General features: G+C 41.9%; 1 protein-coding gene across 2 annotated transcripts; it reads right to left on the minus strand.

Annotated features, from left to right (window-relative positions):
- Positions 1–5,815: 5,815 nt before the first annotated feature.
- Positions 5,816–15,597, minus strand: LOC132264786 (coatomer subunit gamma). 2 transcript variants are annotated; one of them, XM_059765106.1, is made up of 7 exons: positions 15,516–15,597; positions 14,964–15,094; positions 12,000–13,635; positions 11,754–11,938; positions 10,574–10,934; positions 10,335–10,487; positions 5,816–6,043 (listed from the first exon to the last, which is right to left on the minus strand). In XM_059765106.1, the coding sequence occupies exons 1-7, from the start codon at positions 15,559–15,561 to the stop codon at positions 5,913–5,915; spliced, it is 2,643 nt and encodes an 880-aa protein (XP_059621089.1). In that variant the 5' UTR covers positions 15,562–15,597; the 3' UTR covers positions 5,816–5,912. The 2 variants fall into 2 exon arrangements, with proteins under 2 accessions (XP_059621089.1, XP_059621090.1); XM_059765107.1 differs by lacking the exon at positions 15,516–15,597 and adding an exon at positions 15,190–15,372.
- Between the last annotated feature and the right edge of the window lie 207 nt (positions 15,598–15,804).

Consider the following 15,804-nt stretch of genomic DNA (forward strand, 5'->3'; position numbering starts at 1 on the left):
CCCTGAAAAATCGCCCATCAGACAAATATACAAACATGAATCACGTCACGAGAGTGAAAGAGAAATATCTCAGGCCCTTTAGATGTGGCTCAAATACAGGAAATCAGTTAAATTCATTATGTCTTTTTTTTCGCTTTATGCTGGTTTCGAAGCCTCCATCGTGCGTCTTGATTCAGTATTCTTACAAAGGCAAGGCGGCGGTGATCTTTGCCACAGACACGCGGTGTACGCATTATGCAAGAGTCTAGAAATTCTTGAGTTTGTGTGGCAAACCACCTGCTGGGATCAGAAGAATGGGCTTAAGGGATGTCAAGCCCTCTCATCTGACACCCAATTCATCAAGGCTGAACGACATTGCGACAGGTTGCCGGAGTGAAAGTCGCAAACACCTTGATCTCCCTCAGAATAGGTGTCTTTTCTTCGACTTCTCGGAGGCAGAGCATAAAAGAAGTCTCAGGAAATGGACGGATAAAAAGGTCATTTGGGGGAAAAGACATCAAAATATTTCTCATGGCAGGTGTGTGTTGGAATGAACTGATCAAGCTATTTATGTTGTCTATCATGTCTTTTATGTTGTGTTACAAGCACAGAAAAATCGATGAGATAGCGCTTAGTGCAAAGTGTGGTGTACACTTTGGTGGCTGAGCGGCATTGCCTGCAGTTCTAGACGACTTCAGAATGTAAAGTAGACGCAGCAGTTTACTTGAATGCCATCAATACACATTAGAAATTTAAGCCATGGCTCGCAAGAAAATAGTTTTTTTCGTGTGTGCTTTGGATCTCTCGTGAAGAGAAAATTGGTGCATCGGAGCTGTTGGTGCACACAAATGTGGTTGTTGGTTAGGAATTCATGTCACATACCTGGCGGAGAGGCGGAGAGGCGCATTGGAAAAAAATTACATTGGAAATGTTTTCTTTTAACACTCCATTACTACTCTTGGGTCGCCTCCCTGGCTTCTGCCCCATCTCTCAGATGGTATCACCATCTCACAATCTGTACATCAGCCGGCGCAGAGAGGTATTTGTTTTCACTCCCAGTCAGAGAGACCCATTGGCAATGGTCATTTCCGATTTATTATTGTTGTTGCGCGAGAGATGCAAGAAGAGACCACATACCTCTTGGCTAGAGTTTCTGCTTCAACCATTTCTCTTTCGCATATCAATCACAACATTGACACAGGCGATATGGCGACAGCAAAATGTATCTCATTTCACATCTGCCAACAGAGTTTTGCCCATAAGTTCCCCAGGAATACACTCGAGCACGGCCAATTGGCTTCTTGGCCGCACGATTGTGTTTGCCCACGAGACAAGACAAAGAAAAGAGTGCCAATGTGCTTTCCCCTTAGTGCGCCCAACAACACTTTGTCACAGTGTGAGCAGAGATTAGCCATTGATAGAAGGCTCATTAGTGAATAAAACACTTATTTATTTCATCTTGTCACTCCCTGGCAGACACCGCGACTCACTCGCGCAATGGGCAAATCACGCGGGACGCGGGAAAGAGCACACGGATAAGCAAATTATCCAATTGAGACACAAAGGCAGAGCGAAATCACGTATTGAACGATGTATTGGACGTCTTTTGATACACACTATATTGCATAATTGAAAAATTGACCAGCTTTATTATTAATGTGTTCATCACAGCAACGAGAAGAGAAGAAGGAAAAGTACTCTCGACATTTTTATGAGGGACAGCAAGAGAAACCTCTCAAAAATCCCCCAGTGGAATTCCTTCGTTGAGCACGCCAGAGTGGCTCAATTGATATGAGAGGGAAAAATGTTCTGCACGGGGCGAAATATGAATTCCTCTCATCTCAATATACAATTCAGAGGCCTACAAAAGGAGGAGAGAGCATTGGCAAAAACATGCTTAGCCATCTACTTTATCTGTGTCGCATCCGAAAGGGTCTGATGCCGAAAAATACCTTTGTTACGCAAACAACCTCTCGCAAGAGATTATAATGGCCCCAAATGCAAAACGCAGATTGTGATCTGCGTAAAAAGTCTCTCTGCCGCAGAGTATTTTGTGTATATGATTTAAAGTGACGGAGAGTGAGAAATGCAAGAATGCTTAAAGTCGCGGCAATAGAATGTGTTCACCGAAATGTTCAGCCGCTGCACCGAAACACTAATTAGCGCATTCGACGTGCAAGAAGTGTCTCAATTAACTCCGTGGATATATTTGCCTCAAAATTAGTGAAAGGCGATAGAGTGTTAAATTTTACGTTTGCACATTGCAATGTGAGTTTTGGGAAATGCGCAAATCGTTGGGAGTTTCTAATTAGAATTTCTTCATGGCGCTTTTATGAGTCTTTGTGTAACGGTTAGCGAAATCGACAAGAATAAAATTACAAATAAGACGTATAATGCATCATTTAGAGAGGAAGTTTGATGGTGTGCTCATTGCTGAAGATTAAGCCGCTATGGGCGCTGGTGGAAATGAACTCTTTAAAGCTCTCACAGTTGCAGAACTACTGGTGCGACTTTGTGAGCCAGCCCAGACTCTTTGTGTTGTTCCCTGAAATGCGTGCCCGAGCGAGCGGAGAAGAATAAAGTGGCATTGTTCACTGTCACAATTAATTTTCCTTAAATTAAACCTGTGTCTCCATTAGAGGCTCACCGTGATCGAGCATTTTGCCAGAACTCCGTGGCGCGTCTACTGTGCATTGAAGTGACAAGGCAGGAGGCAAAGAGCTCGCCCCGATAATATCAAATGTCTCTTGAGGTTGAATTCAATCCGAGCGTGTAGGTGCAATGCTTAGTGCAGAGTAAAAGTGTTTAACTGTATTAAGTTATTAAATAACAGTCTGCACGTCCAATTTATTCACGTGATTAATTATACATTGGTGGGGTGTTTCGGAATTAATTGTTAAACCTGTCAATATCGCCAGCAATTCTCTCGCTCCGGGGAACGCCAGTTATTATAAACACTCATCACAACATCGCGGATTATGGCTGAGCAGATGCGATGCTCCCAGTGTCTCTCATCTCGCTGCCACCACAGCCACTGGCCATGCATAGGTCACAAGTGGCATCGGGAGGTATAATGTGATTAATCGAGATCTATAATTTAAGATTTGCGCCCGGTCGACTTACGCCGCTGCGCCATCCCAACTTATTTCATATTCGATTAGGCGAACGCCTCTCGTCCCTACACTTGAACTTGAGAAATTGCTAATGGCTCCGCCGTTCAGCTCGTGAATGAGTTCGAGCAAGGGGAAGATCATATGGTCTCAAGTGGTGTACAGCGCAACGGAAGTGATTAGGAAGTGTTCAAAGACCAAACAATCGACAAATTATCACAATTTCGTTGGATTTCTTTTGATTCTTACGTAGAAACAATAGAAATCATTCTTTTCTAAGTTATGTAACGAATCAAAAATAGATTTAGTGCATTATTCATATTCTAGCACGTCAATTCTTATGCTCAATTCTGAGATATCGCTAGTCATTGGCAGAATTAAGAACGCTGAAAGAATCGCGAATGAAGAAACGCTGAAAATTCTGCTTGAGTCAAACTTAACCTCAAAAACATTAATTTCAAATCATAATAGATGATTTTGTAATCTAGGAAGCTTTCAAACGGAGTCTTCAAAGGTCTCTTAGTGATATTTTTGCAGAAATATCAGATGGAAAATTAAGAGATTTATTATAACTTGAGAATTAATGAGCAAAATGTCTAAAAATTTCAAATTTCTGTCGTGTACAGATTTAAGGCTTATTATCTTCCTCTTGAGTTCGAGTTCACCGCAGTTGCAGTGCTGCTTACCAACGCCTTCGACGTGGAGGTTTTCCCTTTCCAAAACCCATTGTCAATTGTTTTTTTCGCTCTACAGTCCAAAAGAAGAAGAAAAATTGTTCAGGAACTACGGAGTAATGATGGACTAAGCAATGCGCCTTCGAATGTGATGACTAAACATTGCGAGCAGCTGTGTGTTTTTCCACACAACAATTAATAGCCAATTCAGAGAGACTCACTTTATTTCCACGGAAGCGTCTTACCTTTCGGCGAGAGCCGCAATTGATGGCAAGTCCAGCATTTGGACTCAAACAAAGATCAGCATTGTTTGCATTCGGACACATGTTGTTCAGCGAGGGCTTTGTTTCTCATCTCGACGAGCAATGATAGTTTCAATTTCCCTATTTTGATCACTCGAGGCGTAAACATCACATCCAAAATAGCCCCATGAGCGACTTTCAGTCGCACAAGAAGTTTCAATTTCCCGACAAACACCATATGTGAGCACATTTCTCACGTCAAGACAACAATTCAATTATGCGTTTTGTTGCTGAAACGATACAAATTCGAAAGTCATCGGCTAAACATTTGACATTTTCTCCCATGGCGAGCAAAGTTCTCTCTCTCTCGCGTGAGCGAATTTAACTTGACAAGACAACGCGCGATTGAGGCGGACAGATAATAACAATTTGTCAAGTTGAGGAGCATAAATTCAAATTCGGTGTTTGATGGAAGTATGTTCAATATTTGATCTACTGAAAACTTAACAGTTGTCTTCTGCCAGAGAATTCTTACAGTTTTTTGGGCTCTGTTAAATATTTATCCGAAATCGACAATGGCTGTTGATGAAAATGTAGCAATTTTCCGTGTGTACAGAGAGAGAGAGAGTGGATGGGCGAGCAAATACATGGCATAAACACAAGCTTTTAGACACTTTTAATTGCGTTCTCCGCTCGGAAATTTCATCATGAAGCCGATATATGCAAGGAGGATGCAGAAGTAGATTGCTCAAATTGATCACATTGTTGATGCAAGAGGTATAAAAGCCAAACGTTCAAGGCAAGCAGCTGGAATATTTCAGGCTGAAGCTTTAAAATTAGAAATAGTTTCAATTACACACAATACGATTAGGGTAGTTTAATTAGAGAACGTCATGTCAATGTCACTCCATTTATTATTGAATGTGTAAAACAATTTTTTAATATAATTTACACACCCACACAACACAGAAAAAGCACTGCAAAGTGATATTATTAAATATATTGTCATTTGAATAAATGGAAGAAAATCGCACCGCGCGACATTTTTCCATTCGACTGAGCGTGTCAAATGTCGCTTAATAAGCTCAAATTATGTAATTATTTCATTAACAATCTTAATTAAAGCACTACACTTGGAAATTATGGTCACCAATGCGCGACCATCTATTAATTTCCCTCTCGGCGCTTAATTAGCCACGATTGAACGGTAGAAACGCTGTTCATTGATTCTCCCAGTGTAAGTTCAATTGGCGATGATTTCCATTGGAGTTTTGTGACTTCGGCATTCTTCCAGGCAAGAACGTCGCTCTTTCTTCTGATTTTGCGAAGCGCAACTCTTTTTCAGCACACTTTTTTTTCACACTCCACCACTTTGACCATCAAAAGACGCGAACTTTTTTCCACTCCTTCTCTCGTGACTCTCCAACAAAATGTGATTGTACTTTTATGGCAAGAGACGCTCTCTATACACCTTCCGAATAGAGTGCTTGAAGTCATTTGAAAAGAGCCTTTTTTCTTCTTCAGCGCGAAAAATTTTTATTTGATCTACGATTGAACTCGGCGCGAGTAGTAAAAGATAGGAGGGTGTAATTAATCATTTTTATTATCTAAAATTTTAAGGTATATTCTCCAGAGTAACATCTTTAAATGTATCTTTTTCTCTTTCATGGTTTTTTTCCTCCTTTTTTCTTCTGAAAATTTACAAAACTACTCTCGTCGATTCCCAGGACATCTCATCCGCTATTAAATTACTTTTTTTTCCTTAAAATACATAATAATAATAATAATATAGAATATTTGAAATACTCACTCTCCCTCTGCATTTTTATTGTGTGTGTGTGTGTGCTATTTATAAATAGCAATTTTGTTGCTGTCGACACAGGAAAAGACACACACAACATTCAATTTCAACCAACAGCTGAGGTAATCAATTCAGCAACATCTGCATCGGTTGATCTGACCGTTAATTGCATGTTAACACCGTCTGCAAGAGCGAGCTTCGAGCGCACCAAGATTTCAGCACCCCCTCGAAAAATTCCTGTAATGGCAAACAGACCAATTTTCGATTTCAGCATCAGAGCTCACATTTCACACCCTCTCCTGTCCTCCTCTGTCTGCTCTTCTCCCCCATCGACGTGCATGATCGCCGTGTCGATCGCAACACACATGTTTTGATGGTATGAAAAACTAGAGTGAGCGCGAGAGGAAATGCACAAAAAAGGGGCGATAATTATCATTTTCTTCTACTCGACAAGCATTGCACACGCACATAAAACACACCATCAGTTTCTTTCCAGTGCAACTCCGCGCGATCGCCACAGAGTCAAAGTGAAAATGCTCAAATATCCATTTCCAACCATAATTATAAAATGAGAAATTGTTAAACTCCTTATATGAGCACATTAGAAATGATCATATGTCTCTGGAAAACGAGTTAACCATCGGGGCATCCATACAATGTCTCTCAACATTAAAACCACACATCGCTCAAGCATGTGCGCTGCGACAATTTCAAAATTGATAAATTAGCGCTATCTGTAATTTCAATTTCTTGCATATCCATTCAATTGCCATCATGTTGAACATTAAAATTTTACAACTATAAGGCATAATATAAGAAATGACGGTCATTAGCGAAATATTACATGTGACTCTCGATCATCATGAGTCTGTACCTTTTTCCTTTCATTAAATTTACATTTGCGCTCGCGCAAATATCATGAATTATGCTCCCATACAGCAAGCCCAAGGAAGACTAATGATCAACAATGGGGAGACATACGAGAAAAAAAGTATCTCCTCATGAAATCCGCTTACTAATTTGATCATCATTAAGAAAATTCTCTCTCTCCCCACACAATTGTTCCGCTTCCATGATAAGTTTTCACTATTTACACGCCACACACTGCATAAGTAGTACTTCTTTCACTATTTACATACACAGCACAAGTTCAAATACAACTCGCAGTATTTTGTCTTATATATTCATGGCGAGTGTAATTACAATCATATACACTTTTTCAATTCAACTGAAAACAATGTGGAATCTTGATTGGACGAGGAGAAAAATGGGGAAAGACCGTCCGAAAGAAAAATCTCTTTTGAATAGGAGGTTTATTCAGCCACTTAGTGGCTGGAACATTCCAGCAATTTAGCTTCTCTCTTTACTTCGTTGAGCGAATTATAAATTTAAATATTCTCCACTTTATTCTATCCGTGAAAGATTTATCCAAATGGAAAGAAAAAAAATAGGACAATTTAACTGTCATAAGAGCAACATCTAGACTTTTAAAGATCTCAACAAGAGCCTCAAGTCTTTTGCCAAAGAAACCGAAAGGAATTGAGGGAGAATTAACACTTGATGTTAATATCAACAAGAAAATCCGCCTCTTTTCTCCTGCGGAATGCCGTGAAAGTCTTTCTCAAGTATCACCAACCAACGTATAGAGTGACAACTTTTAATTACATTTGTCCTATAAATTATCTTTTTTAATAAAGACAACAGGCAAATATCTTTTACTTTTACTTGTGCTCTTGCTGCTGCTGTTTATTATCTCTTTCCGGTGAATTCAACTCCATTAAAGTTATATTTTTGATGTGCAAAAATACGGAAAAATATATGTTTTATCTGTCACATTCTCAGAAGCCAAACACACAATCTCTTACAACCATCCAATTATTTTTACTATTTAGCGCAAATAATAAACTTTATAGAGAGATTTCATGTCATTTCCCCCGCCGCGACTTGTCAAAGATAAACACATTTTATAGCGATCTTCCTTTGCTCCTATTTTGGCTGATAAATTGAATATGCGCACATAATAGAATTCCCAGCGATACACTCTAATCTAAGCTGATTGATTTTCCTAGTAATTCCATCAATACATGTCTTGTTCCATGAAATATATTTTTCTGCGCAATCTTTCGTGTATATAAAAATGATGCCATGTGAGTGTTGATCTCCTATATATAGTCAGAAGACTGATAAACACATTTTCTTTTGAATGAAGTGACTAATTGGTTAATGGCAAATGTCAATAGGTCAACACTGATAGCAATATGTAAAAGCATCACGGAACGGCAATATTTGGTGAATTGACTTTAATACTGGCCAACGGAGAATTATTATTTATTCATTTTCATCATCAACCTTAATGCTTTGATGATATGCATGATATTAAGGAATTCAATTATTGTCTGTTTATTTATACATCGCATCTTAACATTTCTCTTATTGCTCTCCACCCAAGAAAATTACGACCGTTGAAATGGAATTTTGGCGGCTGATTAATGAGTGCGCTCTCATCTTATGCGTGTATATTTCGTCTCTTTTTTTTCGCCTTCATTTGGACGCCTTTTCGGGCCGCAATCTCATAAAAATTCTATGACTATCATGAGCAATGTTGAGAAATGTAGAGTGTTGAGACTGGAAGATCAAAGCCAATTTGGCTTCCCTCTCACAGAGATTACACACTGATTTCCATGCCATGTACTTGCATTTTACTGGTGAGAATGCGTACAACAACTTCCTGCCTTTGGTGAAATCTGTAAATCAGAGTGCAATCAACACACTCCTTGTTTGACTAACTTTTATAGCCGCACAATTAAGATTTAAGTGTTTTATTATGCATGCAAGTATGATGCCTTCAGCGTTCACACTGATCCCAATATATGTATAAACTTTACTCTCTTTGCAAAACCATTTCGATTTCTACCGTTTTGTCCAAATTTTATTGACCCCGCCGCGCGTCGCAGGCGCATTCACCGTTGGCAATTTCAAGTGCATTCACCACAATGTTGTGGCACTGTTTTGACAGTGTTTCACACACGCACCATTTATATTTGCTGTAATCATTATGCTTTCCTTCATTAAATTAATAACGCCCCAGTCTCTATGTCGACTCTCTGGAAGCTTTTTGGCTTCTAGGCAACTTTTTTCTTCCTCAACTCACACGCACTTAAACTCTTTTTCCAAACCGTTAGTACGCGAGGCTTATTTATGATGAGTTTGGTCAAATGTCATTGCTTTTGACGCGCGTTTCGCAATTCCCCATGTAATTTCATTTGCGCTGGGCCTCTTTGTATGTTAATTGCCTACAAAAGAGTCACTGAATTGACGAGACAGATAATGTATATACACCATTGCTTTGCCCTACAGTTAATCGAATATACACCAAATTAAATAACACGACAGAGAGTTTGTGTGACAAATTTAGGACAACATCTCATGAGAATTTGTGCATCCTTGAACCTCAGAAGCCAATATCCATCGATGGATGAATCAACATGAGAAGCGAGAGAAGGAAGAGAAGCAAGAGAAGGGTTTGCTATGCCATTTGAAGATGGATACATTTTATCAATCGAGTGTAAAATGGCCAGAAATAGAACTCAAAAGAGGTAAAATGTGTCTCTTTCAGTCGTCAGCAGATTAACCCACAACACTACATTGCACATGAGAGATATCTCTCCTAGAAGTGTGCCTTCAGCAATTGTGAAAGACTTTCAAACATGAAAATCTGAGCCCCTCCCTTGTGCACCACATATATATATATAATGTAATATCTTTTCTCCCATTGCAAAATGTCGACAGATAAAGTTTTCAAAACCCGCATAACATTTTCCCAATGTGACTTTTATGCAAACGAATGGATAAAGTTCTGCCCAAATGGAAACACCTCTTCTTTCTTTCGTTTCTTTATCCTCTTTGCTGGACAGTTAATACATATTTCACAAAACGCTATGGGGCTTCTTTCCCCATACATATGTAACACTGTGCGAATTAATTACCCTTTAATTGTTTAATTCTCATTCACCAAAGCATCACCAATTGATGGAGGGGATTTTTAATCCTCCACAGCGATGTATCAAACAGAAAAATTCAACATGCGAAAGCATTCGATAGTTTAACATTTGCATAAATATTGATCGTACTGTATCCTTTCTCTCTCTCTCTCTCACCCTCTTGCTCTCCCTCTAATTTCAATACAAAACTTCGCGAGATAAACAACATCGAGACGTTATCATAATGACAATATTCACTTAAGCACAAAAAAATCACCGAATAACTTGCGAAATCCGCTTTGAGGCATTTCAAAATTTCTTATCGTCATACTCTCGAGACTCTTTCATTGTATACAATCGCATAATTTACATAATACCACATGGACTAACGTATTTTTCTCTCTCCGGTCGCGTTCAATACATGAGCAACAGATGGGTAAATATGCGCGAAAATGCGCGCTTGGCATCGCGAATTAAGGAATATTGGTGATAAATGGTGATAATTATTGAGAGACAGTACGGGAGAAATAAGAGAAATGCGATCTCACCTGAGCAAAGTAAAGTGTGAGTGTGCGTCCCTTCGGCCACCTTCTCCGACATGCTGGCCGCACTCAATCCCAGGAATTTCAAAATTGTATTGACGGCCTCCTGTAGTGTATTCACCGCTGAGAGTGCATAAGTATCTTCAGCTTCCACCCAATCTGCGCAGACAGAAGAGAAAGAGAGTCAGGCAATTATCATGCTCACTTATCGCAAAGACGCGCGCTCTCGCCAATCTCTCTCTCACCTTCGGTGTCTGCCGCATCCCATGCTGCGCCGAAATTGCTCTTCTTCGCCTTCTGCACCTGATCCGCCACCGTGATCTCGAGATCCTCCAGAATATATTCATCATCGTAGCCCTCATCTGAGTCCGGCTGACCGGTGGCGGGATCACAGTCCTTCACAATAAATTTCAGCGTGGCACAGAATGTCGCCACAGAGCTGGGCACATCGCTGGGATACTCCACGATCACATAGGTTGAGCCCACTTCGCTGTATGGCAGCTTGGCGCACGGTATCACGGCACGAGCAATGAATCCATCCGGAAGCACAAGTTCCACTCGAACATTCTCCAGCAATTGATCAGATAGTGTATTTACACAATCGAACTGCAATTGGAGTTGAAACAGATGCAAACATGCGGTATTAAAATTTTTCACGAAAAACCAGCTGTATATTTCAGCCTTTTCAGACTATCTCCGCACATTTTAATTACAATGCGCCCATCGATAGCGTCAATATTCACTCTCACTATCGATAAAATGCCGTTCTGCACAAATATCCTCTAGTTATTAAAATATTTTACGACACTCTCTGGATTGGAACACGTTTAATTGCCGAGATGGAATATTCAACAGACTCCGGTTAAGACTCTTCAGCCTTTCTTCCCATGCTCATAAACATCAACTCGATTATTATTCTCGCATCCACCAAAACCCATCTTTGCCATTTTGGTGAGCAACGAGAAAAACAATTAAGTCACTTTTGCGCTAATTTTCAAACAACTTTCAAGTACAGTTTGCTGGTGAAAGATGGGATAGTTGAACTCCCAGAGTAGATAAAGCTGTGTCTTAATTATAAATTCAAAGTTTGCCAAATAATTGCTGCTCCCAGTTTCTGTCTTTCAACTCAGTTAATCTGCTAATTGAATTGATGAATAAGGAGCGGTCTTTTCGAGTTTATAATTGATTGGCCCACGTCAGTTTGTTTTACTATACAAACATTGTGAAACATCTTCTTAAAAATAGAGGTCAAATAATTATTAACTCCACCTCTTTGATGTGTTTTGTGATTCAAAGGTGCATTTAGAGTTTACTGCATTTTAACGTGTCACAAATATGCCCATAAATTTCCCCATAATTGAAGTCAATATTCTCGTTAACAATTAAATTGTTATCAATGAAATTAAATTATTGCTAAAAGCTCACCTGGAACACCATGTGATGAGCAAAACAGTGCTTTATGCAGGAAACCGTGTACTCAGTCTCACTCTCAGTGAGCTGAACTGGAAGTGAGGACTTGTGGATGGGACCCAAGCGTTGAATACCAGGAATTTGTGACAATTTCTCGGCATTGGCCTCCTCTCGTGTGATCTTCGGGGCTTTCGGAACACCTATAAAGCACAAAACATCTCAATAAATCTGCTCTGAACCAAATCCAACGCCAAATCTCACTATTTGTCACGATCATTGCATCGTTGTGCGTCTCTTCCTGGACGGGAGCTGTGTTGGGCACGATGCTGAGGTCAAATCTCTCCGTCAGCGCGCCATTGAGGTGCTCCTTGAGAGCTCGCTCGAGCAGTGGCAGGGAAAGTTTCATATCGTGAGTCACGTAGGACTTCGACAGACTCAAGTCGGCGGATTTTAGGATTGTCTGATAGTATGTAGCGCGATCGCGTACCTCATCGTCTGTGTCCATTTGGCAGCGACTCAGGAGGACGAGGATGTTCTGCAGCAGATCCGGACAAGACGCCCCAAATTGCGCCATGGCTGACACAGCGGCCGCACGCACTGTGGCATTCTCGAGGATGACGCGATTGTAGACGAAGCGAATGTAGCGCGATGGTGACTTGGAGAACGGTCCCTCCTTGCCCAGCAAATGAAGGATCCTCACGGCAAGGGAAGTGTGTTCGCAATCCTCGATAAATTCGCACAAGTGCGACAATCCCGCCTCCTTAGCGTCCGGATTCTCCTCGATGATTGTGATGATTGTATCGACGATGGACGTCTTGTATTCCAGGCCACCCTCCTCTCGCAGCATCCCACTGAGGAAGTTCATGAGCACTGGATGTTTGCGTGGGAACTTGGAGCACAGCGCCCGGATGGCCTGCACGACCACCACTTTGAATTCATCAGAGATTTCAGCAACGAACGTGGCAATTTGCTTCATCAGACGCTCTACTGAACTCTCAGCGCCCGTCTTGAGAAGTGTCGTGATGGCCAGCGTGGCCACGGAGCGATTGGAGTCAGTAATAAGGCTCTCCAGATCGAGATTACATGCCGTCACGGCGGCAGGATGCTGCATGGCCACCTTGTTCATCGTGCGCACAGCAGCAAAACGCAGTGTGGCCTTCGGAGAGCCGCAGAACAGTTGGAGAATACTCACGGCGGGAGCCAGCTCACGCGGCCCAGTCCTCTTCAGATTGACAATCGCATGCGCCGCCTCATAGATGACCATTTCGCTCTTGTGCCGCAGGCATGATTCAATAAATTCGAACAAGGGTGAGTCCTGCAGTCCGCCAGTGCTCTGGTCCTCCTCCTCGATCAGCTTCGACGCGATCCGGATGAGCATGCACACAGCGTAGGGACTCTTCAGGCTCTGCCGCGTCAATTTATTCACCAGCTTCGACACCGCCAGGCGATCAGACTTGCGAATGTGGTAGAGAAGGCCCAGAGCGTGGTACTGAACCATGATGTTGTCACTATTGAGCGCCTCCTGTGCCTCATTCGCCCACCTCTTCACCACATCGCCAGCCGTGGAGGTCAGATGCAGGGAGCTCACGAGAGCCGCACACGACACGGCCGCATTCCTGTCCACAATGCACTGCTTCATGTAGCGCTCCACAGCCTGGAGCATCGTGGCGTCCGTGATGCTGCACAGGGCTCTTATGGCGGCCGCCCGATAGAGATCCTCTTTGCCCGTCATGTCCTTCGTTAGGGAGCTGGTCACGATGATGACATCGTCCGCCGTGGAGCTCAGCTCTTTGATGCCCAAGTACACCATCCGACGCAGAATGACATCCTTCGACTGGAAGAGCTTCGTGGTGGCAAAGAAGCAATCCGTCGCCTCGCGCGCAGCCAGTTGTTCACCCTGCGGAAAAAGAAGCCAATGAATTCCGGCATTACTACATTTCCATATACGATAAAGGACATCCAAAAAGAGCCAATTATCATTTATGTATACAGCAGACACTTATCATAAATTCAACGAGAAAATCGAAAGGAGAGCTATTGATTAAATTAGCATATTATCGATGTGACAAGTGATATCAATCACGCAAGAAATCCGTAGAATTAATGAGGAGAGTATCATGAATTAATTTTCAATGGAGGAATTCGCATTGAGGCAGTCCTTTGCCGTCTGTCTACCGAGGAAGATGTTCATTTACGATGAATACGAGCGCGAGAGACAAAGAAAAACCCGAAATGAGTACAGAATCATTCTGGAGTTGCTGAAGGAGCTCAAGTTTGAATATGTGGTTAAGGAGAATGTTCCAGCGAGAATTTGCTTCAATTCTAGTCGCGAGCGATTTCCCAGGATATCCACAAAGTCCTGTGTTTTCCCCGCAGACAGGACAACACCAAGCATAATTGGAACACTCAAGGAAAACCGCAATTTATCCAGTGTTTTCGCCTCAACAGTTCCCAGATTTGCCGAAAATGCCCAACAAACTTTCCGCACATTTCAGTATCCTGGACAGAAGAGAGACATTTTCAAGAATCTCTCCTTCAACAAATCTCTTGTCAAACGCGAGGAATTCCTCTTGGACGATCGCGTTGGAACTCCAGGGTAACAATTAGAGTCATTTCCCAAACAAATGATTAATTTTTCATCTTACAGCCCAGGAACTTATCCATCTGACAGTGTTTTCAACAAGAAATCATCCGTAGTCGTGCTTTGTGGTCCAAGACCCTCATTTTTGTGCTTTCTCTGTGGCACAAAAATCCCCGAAGGCTGCTTTTGGCGCAACATCCGCAAGAATCGGAATCTCTGTCGGCCCTGCATGAGCCAAGAAGTGCATTTGAAGAAGCCTCGACGAGTTATGATGAGATTCAACAAAGTCCGGGAATTGGAAAAGTTTATGGTGAGGAAATAGAGCTGCCCTGACATCTCTTATCACTCTACATGCTTTCTCATCCCTTTCAGCGTGTCAAGAATTGCTCCTTTTACCACAAGCACGAAGGAACCCGAGCTGCTGTCCAGTTTATCCCGCCGAGGGAGGTTTTGAAAAGGAAACAGCGAGAAAAATACCTCCTCAGATTCCCTAACTTCTCCAGAATACACTAAAATAGCTCTATCATCATGTCAATTGTCATTATACCCTAAAGTTTATCAGATAAAGCCTCAAAAAGGGGCCCCAATTGCAATGCTTCACTATTTCCGCGACTGTACTGTCCCGGACTTCATTGCAAACTAACCTGATTGATGAGATACAAGATCTTGGTGAGAATATGCGTGCACTTGCGAGCATTCACGGGGGTCTCGTTGAAGGATCTCGTCTCCTGCAGGACGGAGGTCTTCTCGAGGTTCTGGAACGGATTTCCGCCACCTGAAAAGCGACAAAACATTGAGCCGATCACCTTCTGACACACCACGCAGGCAACAATCTTTGGCAGAGGAAAACATCGTGAAACAAGGCAATACCGTCTTCCTCCTCCTTCTTATCGCGCTTGAAAGAACTCATTGCAGCCTTTTCAACACTTTTGCACGCCTTCAAAGGAGATTTTCACACGAAAAATCGCAGAAAATCAAGAGATTTCAGAAACACCGACGAATTTTCTTACACGTCACCAAAACTCAACGAAAATTCGTCGGGAAACGTCAAGAATGGCGCTTATCACTTCCAATGGATCTTCGATAGGTGTTGCTCGAGGGATGTTTCTCAGTGAAATATGGATGATTTTGCAGAGAAATCACTCCAATTCGATTGGGAAATCACAGAGTGTTGCTTGAGGTGGATTTTCACGAACCTGCATGGGGAATTGAGTGTGATTTTGACGATTTCTTTTTAAACATCTTCACTCACTCAAGAGCATGTCATCTCACTTTACAATTGTCACTCCGCCTGCCGTGCGAGTGCGAGTGAGACAACTAGCTGTGCCGCGAGTGGAGCTTGGAAAGCTCAAATGCGAGTTTCCAGTCCGGAGTTTTTTTCAATGAACGGCCAAAATGCTTTACTACGTCATTCATAATCCCTAATCTGTGAAATTTCTTTTATGCAATTTCAAATCATCTTCACTGCATTTTTTCTCATTTCCT

The sequence above is a fragment of the Phlebotomus argentipes genome, unplaced genomic scaffold (assembly GCF_947086385.1).
Source record: "Phlebotomus argentipes unplaced genomic scaffold, Phlebotomus argentipes genome assembly contig_2, whole genome shotgun sequence".
Taxonomy (NCBI): domain Eukaryota; kingdom Metazoa; phylum Arthropoda; class Insecta; order Diptera; family Psychodidae; genus Phlebotomus; species Phlebotomus argentipes.